This window comes from Rhinoraja longicauda, chromosome 2, assembly GCF_053455715.1.
Source record: "Rhinoraja longicauda isolate Sanriku21f chromosome 2, sRhiLon1.1, whole genome shotgun sequence".
Lineage (NCBI taxonomy): Eukaryota > Metazoa > Chordata > Chondrichthyes > Rajiformes > Arhynchobatidae > Rhinoraja > Rhinoraja longicauda.
The window spans coordinates 75,721,017-75,738,716 of record NC_135954.1 but is presented as its reverse complement, the minus strand read 5'-3'; the positions used below and the strand labels follow the sequence as shown (position 1 = coordinate 75,738,716).

The 17,700-nt window shown below is 44.9% G+C and overlaps 1 protein-coding gene across 1 annotated transcript; it reads left to right on the top strand.

Moving 5' to 3' along the window:
* The first annotated feature begins 12,426 nt into the window (after window positions 1-12,426).
* On the top strand, window positions 12,427-16,657 carry LOC144610143 (interleukin-6-like). Its single transcript, XM_078428695.1, has 5 exons — window positions 12,427-12,442; window positions 12,542-12,714; window positions 13,049-13,162; window positions 14,901-15,047; window positions 16,373-16,657. The coding sequence occupies exons 1-5, from the start codon at window positions 12,427-12,429 to the stop codon at window positions 16,556-16,558; spliced, it is 636 nt and encodes a 211-aa protein (XP_078284821.1). The 3' UTR covers window positions 16,559-16,657.
* The last annotated feature ends 1,043 nt before the right edge of the window (window positions 16,658-17,700 follow it).

Genomic DNA, 17,700 nt, shown 5'->3' with positions numbered 1-17,700 from the left:
ACATATAAGATAATTAGGGGATTGGACACATTAGAGGCAGGAAACATGTTCCCAATGTTGGGGGAGTCCAGAACAAGGGGCCACAGTTTAAGAATAAGGGGTAGGCCATTTAGAACGGAGATGAGGAAGAACTTTTTCAGTCAGAGAGTGGTGAAGGTGTGGAATTCTCTGCCTCAGAAGGCAGTGGAGACCAGTTTGTTGGATGCTTTCGAGAGAGAGCTGGATAGAGCTCTTAAGGATAGCGGAGTGAGGGGGTATGGGGAGAAGGCCGGAACGGGGTACTGATTGAGAGTGATCAGCCATGATCGCATTGAATGGCGGTGCTGGCTCAAAGGGCTGAATGGCCTACTCCTGCACCTATTGTCTATTGTCTATTGTCTATTGACATCAATGGGGAAAACCCTTCCTCGATTATAGTGGACAATCGGCAATAACAGAAACTATTCCTCCCCCCCCCCCACGCCCCCATGTTCCGTTATAATAAAGGTTATCTATATTCTTAAAGGGTTTGGCAAGGCAGACACGGACCTTGTCTGTGCAGGCGAGAACTAAGAGGGGTAGAATTCTATGTCTCAGAATAAGGAGCTTTTAGATTGAAATGAGAATACATTTATACATTTTATCCCTGCAGAAGGTTGTAGGTCATTAGAATACTCTTACCTGGGGAGGCAAGAATGCTCAGTTGTTGAGTGTATTCATGATTAATATTGATAGAATATTACAATGGATGTTGAAGGAAGGAATGTCAGATTAATTATGAATTTGTTGAATGGTGAATTGGGCTGGAAGGGCCCATTCCTAATTCTGTTGCTTTTGTTCATATGTACATTTATGCAAGAACTATAAAACCAGGATGGAGACTAACAAAACAGAAACATGACAATTAGGATTTAATTTAGTTTAGAGATTTAGCGAGAAAACAGGCCCTCCGGCCCACCAAGTCCGTGCTGACCAACTATCACCCGTACACTAATTCTATGTTTACCAGTCTTGCATCCTACAGACTAGAGCCAATTTTCAGAAATTACCTACAAACCTGCACATCTTTGGAATGTGAGATGAAACCAGAGCACTTGGAGAAAACCCACACAGTCACAGAGAGAATGTGCAAACTCCTTACAGACACGACCTGTAGTTGGAGCCAGGTCTCTAACTCTAATTGTAAGGCAGCAACTTTACCACTGCACCTCTGTGTTGCCTGCAGATGTAACTGGATGTGGTTAAAAGGGGAAACAGTCAAAGGTTAAAAATATTTGTACAGTGGGAAGTAGAAATGTAGCTGTCTTGACAGAAAAGGGATGCTTTAAATACATATAGAGCCGAATGACAAATAGCAGAATTCCAATGAAGCCAAGACCTTAGAGGTAATAAAATAGCTCTATAATTATGGAAGAGTATTAAAATATCAATACTGAGAAGGGATGAGTTGCCTTCGAACTTACAAAATACCCTGCCAGATGGTGAATTTCAAACAATGACAACTTAAAGTGCAAAACAACTCTCATTCTCTCCTCTGGTTATTTCACCAAATAACTTGAATATGTGGCCTCTGATTAATGACAAGTCAATCACAGCACTCTCATCAATCCTCCTTCCTCAGAGTTCACATTAGTCAGATACCACTGTTCCACATCAAATCCATGTTGACTATCTCTGATTAATACATGCCTTCCTGAATAAACCCTTATGTTGTCTCTTACCAGAAATAATATGTCCACCACTGAAGTTAATTACAGTCCAGAATGTTGTTTTAAAACAGAAAATGTCAGAAAAATTCAGCAGATCAATGCTTCCACCACCTGCAGTTTTGTTTTGATTCCACAATTTCCTCTCTTGCTTCTTTTTACCACCTGTGATACATTCCATTTGGGTTTGATGATTTATCCATTTATAAAGGTGATAATCATTTATTCCGTTCAGTACTCCACTTTAATTTGACTTGATTAAAACAGTGGAATTAGTCATAGTCATGCAATGTGGAAACGGGCCCGTCGGCATTCGTCCATGCCGAACAAGATACCACATCTATACTAATCCCATTTGCCCGCATTTGGTCCATATCCCTCTAACCATTCTTACCCGTGTACCTCTCCAAGTGTTTTTTAAATGCTGTTATAGTACCTGCCACAACTAGCTCCTCTGGCAGCTCATTCCACATACTGACTACCCTCTGAGTGAAGACATTTCCCCTCAGATTCCTATTAAATATTGTACCTCTTACCTTAAGCCTATGTCCTCTGGTGCTGGAATCCCTTACCCTATGTAAAAGACTGTGCATTCACTCTATCTATTATCCTCATGGTTTTCACGAGTTTATAAGTCACAGGAGTAGAATTAGGCCACTCTGTCTATTGAGTCTACTCTGCCATTCATTCATGGCTGAACTAGCTTTCTATCTCAACTACATTCTTCTGCCTTCAGCCCATAACCTTACTAATCAAGAATCTGTCAATCTCCGCTTTAATATTAGCTAATTACTTGACCTCCACAGCCATCTGGAGCAATGAATTCCACAGATTCACCACCCTCTGACTAAAGAAATTCCTCATCTCCTCTCTAGAGGTACCTCCTTTTATTCTGAGGCCTCCTAGGCCTCCTCTGGTCCTAGGCTCTTCCACTAGTGGGAACATCCTTTCCCTGTCTACTCTATCCAGGCCTTTAACTATTTGGTAACTTTCAATGAGGTCCCCTCTCATCCTTCTAAACTCCACCATGTATAGGCCCAGAACTGTTAAACTGTCATCATATGTTAATATGTTAACCCAAACATTTTCGTAAACCTCCACTGCACCCTCTCCAACGCCAGCACAATCCTCCTCAGATATGCGATCCAAATATAACACCTTCAGTTCAGTATTCTTCTCAATTTGATCCCTATTTTGCCTGACCTTGGACTCTTGTCCCTTGCTGAAATTTCTGGTCTATTACTTCTGGAGAAATCTCAAGATTTTATATATCTCTATAAGATATATTCCTTATTCCTCAGACTCTCGAGTCCTGGCAACATCCACATAAATTTCTTCTACATACTTTCCAGTTTAATGACACCCCTCCTACAGCAGGGTGACCAAAATTTAACACAATACTTCAAATGTGGCCTTACCAATGTCCTGTACAACTGTAACACACCATCCTAATTTCTACGTGTAGGAAAGAACTGCAGATGCTGGTTTAAGTCGAAGGTAGACACAAAATGCTGGAGTGAGTCAGGGGGACAAGCAGCATCTCTGGAGAGAAGGAATGGGTGGCGTTTCAGGTCGAGACCCTTCTTCAAACCCTTCTGCTTGTCTCACTGAGTTACGCCAGCATTTTGTGTCTACATCCTAACTTCTATAATGCCCTGACCAATGAAAACCAATGTACCAAAAGCTTTCTTTACCACCCAATGATGCCTCCTTGAAGAAACTATGTACCTGCATTCCTCGAACCCTCTTCTTTACAATACTCCCCAGGGCCTGCCGTTCACTTATTTCCATTTTTTTGTGAAGAGTTACAAATATTAATTAAGAACCATTTGGGGGATCATTAGACCTGGGACATGCATCAGGAATTATGTTGATAAAAGGCATTAATACTAGTGACATGGAATCTTCTAAAAAAAACAGTTCAAAGGTAAACCACAATCAGTAATTAGTTTGAAAATTAAAAAGACAGCTCATCATAGAGCACAGGCTTCTGGCACACAACAGGAGACAACTCAAGAGCTATGATTTGTAATTATGACCTGGAGACATTCCCATGTGCATTGGCCAAATGTTAGACAGGGGGCTAGGTTAATTGGCTGAAACCAGGCATCAGATATGTGTAGGAAGGAACTGCAGTGCTGGTTTAAACCAAAGATAGACACAAAATGCTGGAGTAACTCAGCGGGACAGGCAGCATCTCTAGAGAGAAGGAATGCATGATTTTTTTTGCATATCTCTCTACATCATCATCTATATCTCTCGTTTCTCTTTCCCGTGATTTTCAGTCTGAAGGTCTCGACCCAAAATATCTCCCATTCCAGAGATGCTGCCTATCCTGCTCAGTTACTCCAGCATTTGGTGTCCATCTTCAGGCATTAGATATCTTCAGCTAACTTATCTTGCACCATTGTGACAGAGATCTAGGAAAGTTCCAGACCAGACTGATTATTTGGTGCTTATCACATCAAACATGACCATAAGTGTATTTGCTCATTCAATCAATAATTGGAGTATATGTATACACAGACAGTTATCCCAAGCAATACTAATTTTGAGTGGTTGAGATTTTATTCATCAGAAGCTTGTAGACTGTAAAATGTGAATTACTTTGTGCCAACAATTTTGCTTGAATATTCAAATGTGTTTTATTTTTTAAGATGTGTCCCATTGTAAAAATGTAATTAAATTGAACCTTTTGTCTGCTTCCAAAATATTGAAGTAACTACAGAAATTGTTTTCAAACCTCTGCTATCTTTGATCTTAAAGAGTGCAACTTTTGCTGTAATATGTTTATTTCAGAACCCCTTGAATCACCAGTGCACTACAATTGTTTTCACTACAAGTGCTTCAAGTTCACATTGCTAAAGCATTTCACAGTCGAATAACATTGACCTTATTCAATTCAGATCTTTATTTATTTCCGTTTTACCTTGGTTCTTTTACATAGCTGCGTTGAATCCACCGACATACCAGATCGCCATTTGCAAAGGAATGCCAAACTTTGTGGTCCATGTTAGATAATTGGCGGCATTTCAAAAGCCAAGAAAAAAATACAATCATTGGATCACTTCCAGTAGCGTTTACGGGGAAAGGAAGAAAGTGTGGGTGGATGCATAATGGGAGAAGGAGTACAGGAAGGGAGATTAAAATTCTTGGAGCAGTTAGACTAGTTTTGGTGTACCTGTACAAAATGAATGAGCTTTGCCTGAACACCACAGTAATCAATTGTCTTGATTAGAGATTAACTGCTATAATTGGGCAGTGTATAAACTAATTTGACAGCAGAATCTGAAAATAGCAGAAAGGAGCAGAGGAATGGGTGAGTTGCTGCTTTACAGCGAATGCAGCGCCGGAGACTCAGGTTCGATCCTGACTACGGGTGCTGCACTGTAAGGAGTTTGTACGTTCTCCCCGTGACCTGCGTGGGTTTTCTCCGAGATCTTCGGTTTCCTCCCACACTCCAAAGACGTACAGGTATGTAGGTTAATTGGCTGGGTAAATGTAAAAATTGTCCCTAGTGGGTGTAGGATAGTGTTAATGTACGGGGATCGCTGGGCGGCACGGACTTGGAGGGCCGAAAAGGCCTGTTTCCGGCTGTATATATATGATATGATATGATGATATGAGACCGGTCTCAACTCAAAACCTCATTCATTCCTTCTCTCTAGAGATGCTGCCTAAGTTACTCCAGCATTTTGTGTCTATCTTTCTTGTAGCATCTGCAGTTCCTTCCTACACAAAAATGAGCAGAAATGAGATAAGAGGATAAAAATTATAATACAAATTAAAACATCCCAAATATAATACAAGGAATAGATGGAAAAAATAGCAAAGAAGTTATTAAATTGAGTCTGGAGTGTAACTTATAAACTTGTTGAGTTATTGGTTCAAATTGCAATGAAGAATTGTGAAGTGTTTATGTTTGTGGAAAGATGACTCATTTTTAAGACAGGAAATGTGTTTGGAATATCCCTGGTTAGCAAATAGAAAGAGGGAGGATGAGGAGTGGGGACTGATGGTATTGATTAGAGAGAATAAAAATTGAAAGGTATAGTCTGTGTGCTCCGACAGCTGAAATGATCTGGCTTATATTCAGGAACACAGGTAATCTTACATTATCAGTGTCTTCTGAAAAGGTTCCAATGGAGAGAAAAGAGGCAAGCATAATTGTTGGCAAATTTCAAAAGCTTTTAACGAATATGGCTTTTTAAAATATTTTAATTACATTAATACAGTGTCAATACAGTGGTTCACCTTCCTCCTGTCCATCCCCGCAGTTGTGCATGGAGCCCTCATAACCCCTATCACTACACCCTCCCCAACCCCCCACTCTCTCCAACCCCCTCCCCCACCTCCATTCAGTGATCATGACAGCCCTTCCAGGTGAGACAAAGGTTTACTAACAAACCTCATCTATTAAGTTCAGTGCTGTGGATTTGGTCTCTATAATGGGTGAGACCAAGCAAAGATTAGGCGACTGCTTTGCCCCACACTTTCGTCCAGTCCACCAGGGCCAACTTGGGCTCCCGTTGCTAACCATTTAATTCCCATTCCAACCTGTCTGTCCTGGACTTCCTCCACTGCCAGAGGGATGCCACACACATGGTGGAAGAACAGCATCTCATAACCCACGGGCAGCTTACACCATTGAACTCTTCAATTTAAGATAACCCCTCCAATCCCCCCCCCCCCCCTTCTCATCAACGCAGCTGTCCCCATCTCCCACACTTTTCTTCCCACTCCCCATGTCCCCATCGCCTAGGTCATTCTCCCACCCACCCCTTCTTCCTTCAGGCCATTTTTCTTCCATCCTCCCTGTTTCTTTCTACTCACTATCCCTCACTAAGGTTATACATTCCACTCCCCGTCTTCCTTTCTTATCAGATTCCACCATTTACACCCCATTTTCACTTATCATCTCCACCTTTGATCACTGTCTCCACTCTTCTCTCCCCCGACTCATCTGCCAATCAACCCCTCCTTACCTGGATTCACCAGGCACTTGCCAGATCTTGCCCCTTCAATTCCACTCATCTTTCTCTACCAGCCATCTCCCCTCCACAACATCAGTCTGAAGAAGGGTCCCAAGCCAAATTGTTATCTTTATCCAACCACAGATGCTGCCTGACCTGCTGATTTCCTCCATCACTGTGGGTTTTTTTTTAAAATCTCAGTGTAAAGAAGTGTAAAACTCTGGCATGAGCAGCAAAGAACATCCCAATCATTATGTCTCCAGTCAAGCAAGAGAGCATATAGTATTGGAGAAAAGGAATTGGAGATTCTCCAGCTTTTTGTGTCCTTCGTTTTAAACCACCATCAGTTCCTTCCGGCAGCGGCAGCGGCAGCGTCTCCGGCAGCGACAGCGTCTTCGCCCGCCCCGAATCGCAGGGCTTGGGTCGGCCCGCCGCGGACCTTTCACCGTCCGGCGCGGCCTGGAATAGGCTGCGGGATTTTCTCCGCCCGGTGGGGGCTTCAATGTCGGGAGCCACGACCGCCCCGATGTGGCAACTCAAACAGCCTGACCGCGGGAGAAGACGGCAGGGGAAGAGAAAAAGACATCTGGCCTTCCATCACAGTGAGGAGGTGACTGGAGGAGACTCACTGTGATGGATGTTTTTTTTGTTTGGTGTTGGTTTATGATTGCATGTGTTATTGCATTTTTTATTGCTTATTTTTATTGGTCTTATTGTTGAACTGCGGGTAATTTTTCATTTCACTACACATTTATGTGTATGTGACAAATAAAATGACTATTGACTATTGACACATATGGTATTGGATATGGTTCTGGGAAATAAAGCAGGATTAGTGACGTGACCTCAGACCCATGTTGAATCATTACAGTTTGGAAATCTCCAGATAATTCCTTGTAAAAAATACAGGGAACACATTCCATAAGCTCAGAGCACTTTACAGTCCACAAATAGTTTTTGGAGAAGTGGTCATTGGTAAAATGTAAGAAACACAGGAGACAATATCCACACATCATGTACCACAGGCACTAATATTTTTATTTTGGGGTAATTGGTTTGGAAACGGGGAGAACACATGCATTCATTCAGTCAATTACAAAGAATCGTTTAAATCCAATTGAGAAGGTCATCAAGAAGGCAACGCGCCGAACACATTGCTCCCTCCCAGCCTAACAATTAAGTGTAAGGACAGACAATGCCCATTCAGCTCGGGAATACGTGGATTAAACCCACACGCTTTCAAATCAAAGGCAAGACTAGTACACACAGATGAGGCCTGCAGCAGCACAGATCAGTAGAGCAGCGGTGGAGAACATCAACATCATTGCCAGGACAGGCAAACCTCACCCGAGGGAGCCACTCACGGGCGGCCATCGCGGCGGGTCCCGCCTCTTCCGTTCTCCCCCTCCTCATTGGTCACCACCCCCGTCACTCAGGCTGTCCCGCCCCCGGTGACCATCATGGGCACCACCACCCCCTCCCCATTGGCCGCCACTCCCGTCACTCAGGCAGTCCCGCCCCCCGGTGGCCATCTTGGGCACGGCAAGTGGAAAAAGGATTTAAGGGATTTATTAAAGTTTAAAATGTCAATAACCTTTATAATATAACACCAATTTGAACGAAACTTGCTACTGCACACCCCAGGACCTCTCCTGCAGGCACAGCAACCCATACCCAACTGACAACACTCACCCACTCCATCCCACCTCAACCCCCTTTCCCCCCCTCCTCCCCTCCCCCCCTCTCTCCCCCCCTTCACCTTCCCCTCGCTCCCTCCCAATCACCCACTCCAACCACGCTCAACCCCCCCTTTCCCCCCCCTCCTTTCCCCCCTCCTCCTCCACTTTCCCCCCCTCCTCCTCCACCCCCTCTCTCTGCCCCTCCATCCCCCCCCTTCCCCCTCTCTCCCCCCCTCCCCTTTCCCTCCCTCCCCTTCCCTTTCCCCTCTCTCACCTCCACTGCAAACAATATGATAAATGAGAGGGGAAAAAAAGTTCAATGTGGATATATATACACAAACTCACAAGTACACACACACATTTATATATACAGTATATATATATATATATATAATATATATATATATATACACCTACTCAAAAAACAAACAATAGTAGTATAATAATAATAATAATAATAATAATAATTGTAGTTCAGAGCATATTTGAAGTTGTAGTGTTTAATAGCCTGATGGCTGTAGGGGAAGAAGCTGTTCCTGAACCTGAACGTTACAGGTTTCAGGTTCCTGTGCCTTCTTCCCGATGACAGGGGTGAAATGAGTGTGTAGCCAGGATGGTGTGGGTCTCTGATGATGCTGGCTGCCTTTTTGGGCAGCGACTCCGATAAATACCTTTGATGGTGGGGAGGTCAGAGCCGGTGATGGACTGGGCAGTGTTCACAACTTTTTTAGGTATTTTCCACTCCTGGGCGTTCAAGTTGCAGAACCAGGCCATGATGCAACCGGTCAATATGCTCTCTACTGTACACCTGTAGAAGTTCAAGAGAATCCTCTTTGACATAAAGAAGTGTTTCCTTAATCTTCTCAGGAAGTAGAGGTGTTGATGTGCTTTATTTATAATTGCATCAGTGTGCTGGGTCCAGGAAAGATCTTCGAAAATATGCACGCCCAGGAATTGGAAATTTTTGACTCTCCAACATCGTCCCGTTGACATAAACAGGATTGTGGGTCCTCATCCTTCCTATTCCAAAGTCCACAATCAGTTCATTGGTTTTACTGATATTGAGAGCCAGGTTGGCTGGCACCATTTGGTCAATCGGTTGATCTCACTTCTATACTCTGATTCATCACCATCTGTAATTTGTCCAACAATGGTGGTGTCATCGGCAAACTTGAAAATGGCATTCATACTATGTCCGGCTACACAGTCATGAGTATAGAGTGAGTAGAGCAGGGGGCTGAGCATGCAGCCTTGATTTGTTGTGTGTCGGTGTTGGGATGGTTTTTGTTTTTGTTTTTTGGCTGTGTATGTGTGGGGGGTGGGGTGGGGTGGGGTGGGGTGGGGTGGGGGAAACCTTTCTTTTTTAGGTCTCTTCCTCACGGCACGGGTTGTGGCTCGGCCGCGGGGCCTTCCATCGCCCGCGGGGCCTTCCATCGCCCGCGGGGCCTTCCATCGCCCGGTGCGGCTCGGCCGCGGGACTTTACATCGCCCGGCGCGGCTCGGCCGCAGGACCTAACATCGCCCGGCGCGGCTCGGCCGCGGGACCTAACATCGCCCGGCGCGGCTCGGCCATGGGACTTTACATCGCACGGCGCCGCTCGGCCGCGGGACTTTACATCGCTGGTGCGGCTCGGCCGCGGGACTTTACATCGCACAGCGCGGCTCGGCCGCGGGACTTAGCAGCGCACGGTACGGCCGCGGGGCCTTCCATCGCCCGGCTCGGCCACGGGACGTTTCAGCACCCGGTGCGGCTCGTCCGCGGGGCCTTCAATCGCCCGGCTCGGCCGCGGGATGTTTCGGCGCCCGGTGCAGCTTGGCCGCAGGGACTCCCATCCCCTTGCGGGGACTGTACGGGTTGGTCGGGGACGAGCTGTCTGTCCGTGGGCGTGGGGAAGAGAGTGGAAGTTTTGTTGCCTCCATCACAGTGAAGGGGTGTTTGGTGTTTGGAGTCACTGTGATGGACGTTTGTGTTGGGGTCATGTGTCTTGTGTTCTTTTTTTTTGTGTGACTGCTAATGTAATTTCGTTCGGTACCTTGGTACCGAATGACAAATAAAGCTCTGTATTCTGTATGCTCCCATACTGATTGTTAATGAGGAAGAAGTATTTCTGCCAATTCGAACAGACTGTGCCTGTGGATGAGGAAGTCGAGGATCCAATTGTAGAGGGATGCGCAGAGACCCAGTTCCGTGAGCTTGGTAACCAGCTCGGAGGGGATGATGGTATTGAACGCCGAGCTGTAGTCTACAAAACAACAGCCTGATATAAGTGTTTTTATTGTCCAAGTGGTCCAGTGTGGAGTGGAGAGCCAGTGAGATTGCATCCTCTGTTAACCTGTTGTGACAGTAGGCGAACTGTAGTGGGTCAAGGTTCTTGTTGAGGTAGGAGTTGATATGCACCATAACCAACCTCTCAAAACACTTCATCACCACGAACATTAGTGCAACTGGTCAATAATAATTGAGGCACGTCACCTTACTCTTCTTGGGCATCGGTATTATTGATGCCCTCTTAAAGCAGGTGTGAAACACAGACCTCAGAGATTGAAAATGTCCGCAAAAAACCCAGCCAGTTGGTCTGCAGGGGGTTTGAGAACTCGACCGGCTATACCATCAGCTCCAGGCGCTTGCCAAGGGTTCACCCCCCTGAAGGATCTTCTGACGTCGGCCTCTGTGACTGTGACTGTATGGTGGTTCAGGAAGGCACATTAGTGTTCTCCCTATCAAAGAATGTGTAGAACGCATTTAGCTCGTCAGGGAGTGATGCTTCGCTGTTGCTTGAGCTGCCTCCTGATTTCACCTTGCAGAAGGTGATGGCATTCAAGCCCTGTCACAGTTGCCGAACATCCACCCCATCCTCCAGCTTTGAGCGGAAGTCCCTTTTGGCCTTTTAGATGGAATAAAGTGCAAAATCAGGCACTTTGGTGGTAAGAATAGGAAGGCAGAGTATTATCTGAATGGTGTCAAGTTAGGAACAGGGGACGTACAACGAGATCTGGGTGTCCTAGTGCATCAGTCACTCAAAGGAAGCATGCAGTGAAGAAAGCCAATGGAATGTTGGCCTTCATAACAAGAGGAGTTGAGTATAGGAGCAAAGAGGTCCTTCTGCAGTTGTACAGGGCCCTAGTGAGACCGCACCTGGAGTACTGTGTGCAGTTTTGGTCTCCAAATTTGAGGAAGGATATTCTTGCTATTGAGGGCATGCAGCGTAGGTTTACTAGGTTAATTCCCGGAATGGCGGGACTATCATATGTTGAAAGACTGGAGCGACTAGGCTTGTATACACTGGAATTTAGAAGGATGAGAGGAGATCTTATCGAAACGTATAAGATTATTAAGGGGTTGGACACGTTAGAGGCAGGAAACATGTTCCCAATGTTGGGGGAGTCCAGAACAAGGGACACAGTTTAAGAATAAGGGGTAGGCCATTTAGAACTGAGATGAGGAAAAACTTTTTCAGTCAGAGAGTTGTGAATCTGTGGAATTCTCTGCCTCAGAAGGCAGTGGAGGCCAATTCTCTGAATGCATTCAAGAGAGAGCTGGATAGAGCTCTTAAGGATAGCGGAATCAGGGGGTATGGGGAGAAGGCAGGAACGGGGTACTGATTGAGAATGATCAGCCATGATCATATTGAATGGCGGTGCTGGCTCGAAGGGCCGAATGGCCTCCTCCTGCACCCTATTGTCTATTGAATCGCATTATTTTTAACCAGGAGGAATTCATCGCTCAAAGAGCTCCACCTAGACGTCTGTCTGTTCGATTACAAGTTACGCAATAACTGGTAAAACTTTGTAAAGCCAATTTGGTCACTTTTCAGGAATGTATGATGAAAATAAACCCAGTGCATTTGAAGAGAGCTTTGCCTCTTCTGCTGGTGGTAAAGATTACTGAGGTCACCTAATTGTAAATTTAGAATGTGTAACAACTTACAATGACAGATTGCTTCAATTATGTAAAAGCCGTTTACGTTTGACGTCAACAAAGCTGTTTTACAAATGTTGGATTTTCCCCAAAGGTAATTTCGAATAAATACAGGGGAAAAGAGCTAGGGCAGCTAAACACCTCAGAGCTTTGAACAAGAGGAACACAACATGAGACCGGCTCAAAGTCAGTGAACCGAGATCCCAGTTATCTTTTCGTCCTTCATTTCAGGTGGAGTTCGCAGGAAGCGGCAATTCTAATTCTGTTCTATCTCTTTCCCTGCAGATTTTTGTCTGCTGTTCCTGGCGATTGTCGGACGAGTCGCCGCTTTTCCCGTGACGGAGCTGGTAGATGAGGCGGAGCGGTCACCGTCACCCGCACCCGCCCTGGGCTGTACAACCTGCGGGCCCCTGGCGCTGCAGATACGGAGCACAGCGGCATCGCTGCGCGACACACAGGTGAGCGAGTGAGTGATTGAGTGAGGGAATGGATGGATGGGTGGATGATTGATTGATTGAATGAAAGAATAAATAAATGAATGAAAGAATAAATAAATGAATGAAAGAATAAATGAGTGAGTGAGTGAGTGAGTGAGTGAGTGAGTGAGTGAGTGAGTGAGTGAGTGAGTGAGTGAGTGAGTGAGTGAGTGAGTGAGTGAGTGAGTGAGTGAGTGAGTGAGTGAGTGAGTGAGTGAGTGAGTGAGTGAGTGAGTGAGTGAGTGAGTGAAACCGCGCAGCCTTTGACTCGGTCTTTACGCAACCGCTCACTTGTTCACCTTTCTTTCCCCGGCAGCTGTGCGAGTTTTTCTCCTTCTGTGATGGGGACCAGGGCTCGTTACTCACTTACGACTTCAACCTGCCGCAGATCCGAGCTCAGGACAGATGCACGAAGACCAGTTTCCACAAGGTGAGGCTCAGCGGTTGGGTGCAGTCTCCCTCGGGGTCTAGGAGTGACTTCTGCTGCTCTCTCTCTCTCTCTGTCTCCATCTGGCGCCGAGTTGAGTTTCCAGTTTAAAACGCGTTTCGCATTCGCTGTTGGCGGCCAGGGGTGCAGACGGCGCAAGGCTGCCTCCTAGAGCGGGACTAACGCCACTAACCCTGGCGGTCCAATTCCAGTCAAAGCAGCGGTTAAATGTGTGGGAAGGAACTGCTGATGTTGGTTTATACCGAAGATAGACACAAAATGCTGGAGTAACTGAAGTCTCGACTGGAAACGTCACCCATTGCTTCTCTCCAGAGATGCTGCCTGTCCCGCTGAGACACTCCAGCATTTTGTGTCTATTTTCAACGGTTTTGAGGATTGAAGATCTTTTACCTCAATACCATTTTCCAGTATTAACATCGTTCATTGATTCTATCAATATCCTGAAATTTATCTTTCTGTCTCTTGTCGCTGTCTCATGTGCATTGCATGAATGCATGTGACATGCATTGCATGAATGCAGGTTACATGTGCATTGCATTAATGCAGGTGGCATGTGGATTGGATGAATGCCGTGGGCCAACAGCGGGCTGGTGTTCTCCGTGGCGATGCTGATAGGGTTGTCAATTGCAGTACTTCTTCTGCACGGTAAAACAGCCTTGCTGCCAGGTGTAGATATTTTTCAGGGAGGCCTTTGGGTGGCGGTGGAGGGGCCGTGATGGGACCGTTCTTTGCTTTTAGATCATGTCAGGCTGTATTTTACATTGGCGAATCTAATTTTCGCTGTTGACTTTGCGATAGGCAGGGAGATCACGGAAGGGTCAATAGACAATAGGTGCAGGAGTAGGCCATTCGGCGCTTCGAGCCAGCACAACCATTCAATGTGATCATGGCTGATCATTCACAATCAGTACCCCGTTCCTGCCTTCTCCCCAAACCCCCTGACTCCGCTATCTTTAAGAGCTCTATCTAGCTCTCTTCTTGAAAGCATCCAGAGAATTGGCCTCCACTGCCTTCTGAGGCAGAGAATCAATTGATTACTTCCTGGGATGGAGAGATTGTCCTGGGAGGAGAGGTTAAGCCGATACTCTGGAGTTTGGAAGAACGAGGGCGGATCTTATCGAAACATCCAAAATTCTTACTCCATTCTTACTGATGGAGGGGATCGCAGTCTCGAAATTAAGGGGTTAACCATTCAGGACTGATGATTGGAAGTGTCTTCACGCAGAGCGAGTGATTTTTCAGAATTATCTTGTCATGTGTAGGCTCGGTTACAAAAGACATTCAAGAGGCAGAATGATATATTTCAGGATATTGGCAGAATCAAGGAACGATGTTAATACTGGAAAATGGTACTGAGGTAAAAGATCAGCTATGATCTTATTGGATGGCAATTACAAGGTGTTGCATTTTGGTAAGGTACATCAGGGCAGGACTTGCATGTAAATGGTAAAACCATATACAATGTTGTAGAACACAGAGATCTAGAAAGACAGAAGAGAGAAATATACAGCGTTGGAACAGGCCCAATAGTCCATGAGGTCTCTGTCCAACCGGATGCCCAATTAACCCCCTCTACCTGCACGTGATCTTCCTCCCCCCCCCCCCCCCCTTAGTGCTCCAGCTACAGAGAAAGTGCAGATTTTAAAAGTGCAAGGGCTACAACAAGGAATCAAATCCACTTTAATTTGTACTAACTTCAATTTATTTTTATTTTTTGCAGGAAACATGCCTCAGAGTGATTGCAACAGGTCTCCAGAAATACCACCCATTCTTATTATCGGCAGAAACATCCGTCTTGAGCTCAAACGATCAAATGATATGGGTGCGATCCAGCGCCCAGCGCCTGTCTGAACTGTTAAAGCACCAGGTGAGTGTAAACGGAAACCGCTGAAAGTACTGCAGATGCAACCTACTGACTCCCACAGCTATCCAGACTACATTTCTTCCCACCCTGCTTCCTGCAAAGACTCTAGATACAAGATAGAAGATACAAAGAATTTATTAGCCAAGTATGTAAGAACATACCAGAGACTCTATCCCCTACTCCCAATTCTTCTGTCTGTGCCGCATCCGCGCCCAAGAAGAGGTGTTCCATACCAGGACATCTGAGATGTCCTCATTCTTTAGGAAATGGGAGTACCCCTCTCCCATCATGGATGAGGCCCTCGCATGGGTCTCATCGATATTCCGCAGCTCTGCTCTTACTCCCCCTCACCCCCCCCAGTTGCAATAGGGACAGCCGTCGCCTACAGCACATAATCCTCTGACATTTTCGCCACGTCCAACGGGATCCCACCACTAGCCACATCTTCCCATCTCCACCCCTATCTGCTTTCATCAGAGACCTCTGTAACTCTTAGGTTGACTTGTCCCTTCCCAACCAAATCACCCCCTCCCCAGGTACTTTCCCCTGCAACAGCAGGAGATGCAACACCTGTCCCGATACCTCCTCCATCGACTCCGTCCAAGGACCCCGGCAATCCTTTCAGGTGAGGCATAGGTTCACTTGCACCTCCTCCAACCTCATCTATTGTATCTGCTGCTCCAGGCATGGACTCCTATACATCGGCGAGACCAAGCGCAGGCTCAGCGATCATTTCGCTGAACACCTCCGCTCAGTCTGCCTAAACTTACCTAAACTCCCAGTTACTAAACAGTTTAACTCCCCCTCCCATTCCCACACTGACCTTTCTGTCCTGGGCCTCCTCGACTGTCAGAGTGAGGCCCAGCGCACATTGGAGGAACAGCACTCCAGTGGTATGAATATTGACTTCTCTAACTTCAAGTAATCCTTGCTTTCCCTCTCCCTCCATCCGTCCCCTTTCCTAGTTCTCTGACCATTCTGACTGTCCCCGATTACATTTTATTTCTGTATGCTTTGTCATCATTTTCTCCTAGCTAACAATGATCTATTCTACATTTTCCTTAATCCACATGTTCCTTAATCCACATTTTCCTTAATCCTTTGATGTCTTCTTTTCATGCCTTACACTTCCTTATCTCTGTGTCTCCCTCTCCCCTGACTCTCAGTCTGAAGAAGGGACTCGACCCAAAACATGACCCATTCCTTCTATCCAGAGATACTGCCTGTCCCACTGAGTTACTCCAGCATTTGGTGTCTGCTTCAACCTGTTATAGTGGCAGCATCAGAAAAATCAAATCACCAACACTGCTGTTTCCTTTATATTTCAGTTGAATGTCGAGTTTGGCATCAGTGTTGTGGGCGAAAGCGAGTTGGAGGTTTCTGTGTTTGACTTGGTGTCAAAAACAGACTGGAACAGACAAGTGAACGTACATGTCACCCTGCGAGACTTCACCCGGTTCATGGAGAAATCATCCCGAGCCCTTCGCTTCATGAGTTCAGTAACGAATTTGTGAACTTTACAACAAAACCCTCATTGTATGAATGTTATAGTTCAATATAGGGTACACAAATCTACAGTAAAAGTAGATGAATGTTGTTCTGTAAGAGAACTGATGGGATAATGGAAGTGCCCAGCACTTTCATTGTAAAGTTAAAAGCTAGATGCTTTTTCGTTGCACCAGTTTTAATTATATTATTTGTTAAAGGAGTAATTCAGAAGATTGTTCGGAAAGTATTTGAATATTTTTGGCAAATCTGTGAGATCATAAATCAATTTTGTTGTAAAATTATAGAATGCAGCCAAATATCATTTGTGTAAACCTATAGTGACAAAAATGTTTCCAAACATTCCCAAATGGAAATTCACTCTCTAATACAATAATGGTTTTAGATTGTCAATACATTGATATTTCAGGTAGTGATAAAATAATTTAATAATTTAATATTGTTAATGTTTCATTGTTAATTTAATATTTATTATATTTATTATATTTATTATTTATTACAGAATCCTAACTTTGAAAAATAATTTAAGTTATTAATTATGTTGTATCTATTTCCTCATAGTTTAAATTGCCAGATTTTGTTTTGTATTTCCAATAAATATTTAATTTTATTTATTGAAATAATGTTGTTGGAAAATTTTATGTAATGTAAAAATGCGAAATTTATAAACATATAAAGATCAGAGATTCGAAAGAACACAATTCTTCTCATCTTTTACTTCCACATCCTCCATCTTTGCATGGATTGTCTGTTCCCTCTTTCCAATGTGCATTGCATGCACAATTCTACCGTGACAATATTGAATGCATTAGGTAAATTGAAACAATTGATTAAAATTCCTGAGGTGGAAAAGAGGAACAATTGATCAAGGGAATGCTGCAATATCCCACTTTAATAGACAATAGACAATAGACAATAGGTGCAGGAGTAGGCCATTCAGCCCTTCGAGCCAGCACCGCCATTCAATGCGATCATGGCTGATCACTCTCAATCAGTACCCCGTTCCTGCCTTCTCCCCATACCCCCTCACTCCGCTATCCTTAAGAGCTCTATCCAGCTCTCTCTTGAAAGCATCCAACGAACTGGCCTCCACTGCCTTCTGAGGCAGAGAATTCCACACCTTCACCACCCTCTGACTGAAAAAGTTCTT

Coding starts and splice junctions, on each gene's coding strand:
- LOC144610143 (XM_078428695.1), top strand. Junction 12,715..13,048: donor CATCGCTGCGCGACACACAG/GTGAGCGAGTGA, acceptor TTTCCCCGGCAG/CTGTGCGAGTTTTTCTCCTT. Junction 15,048..16,372: donor CTGAACTGTTAAAGCACCAG/GTGAGTGTAAAC, acceptor TTTATATTTCAG/TTGAATGTCGAGTTTGGCAT.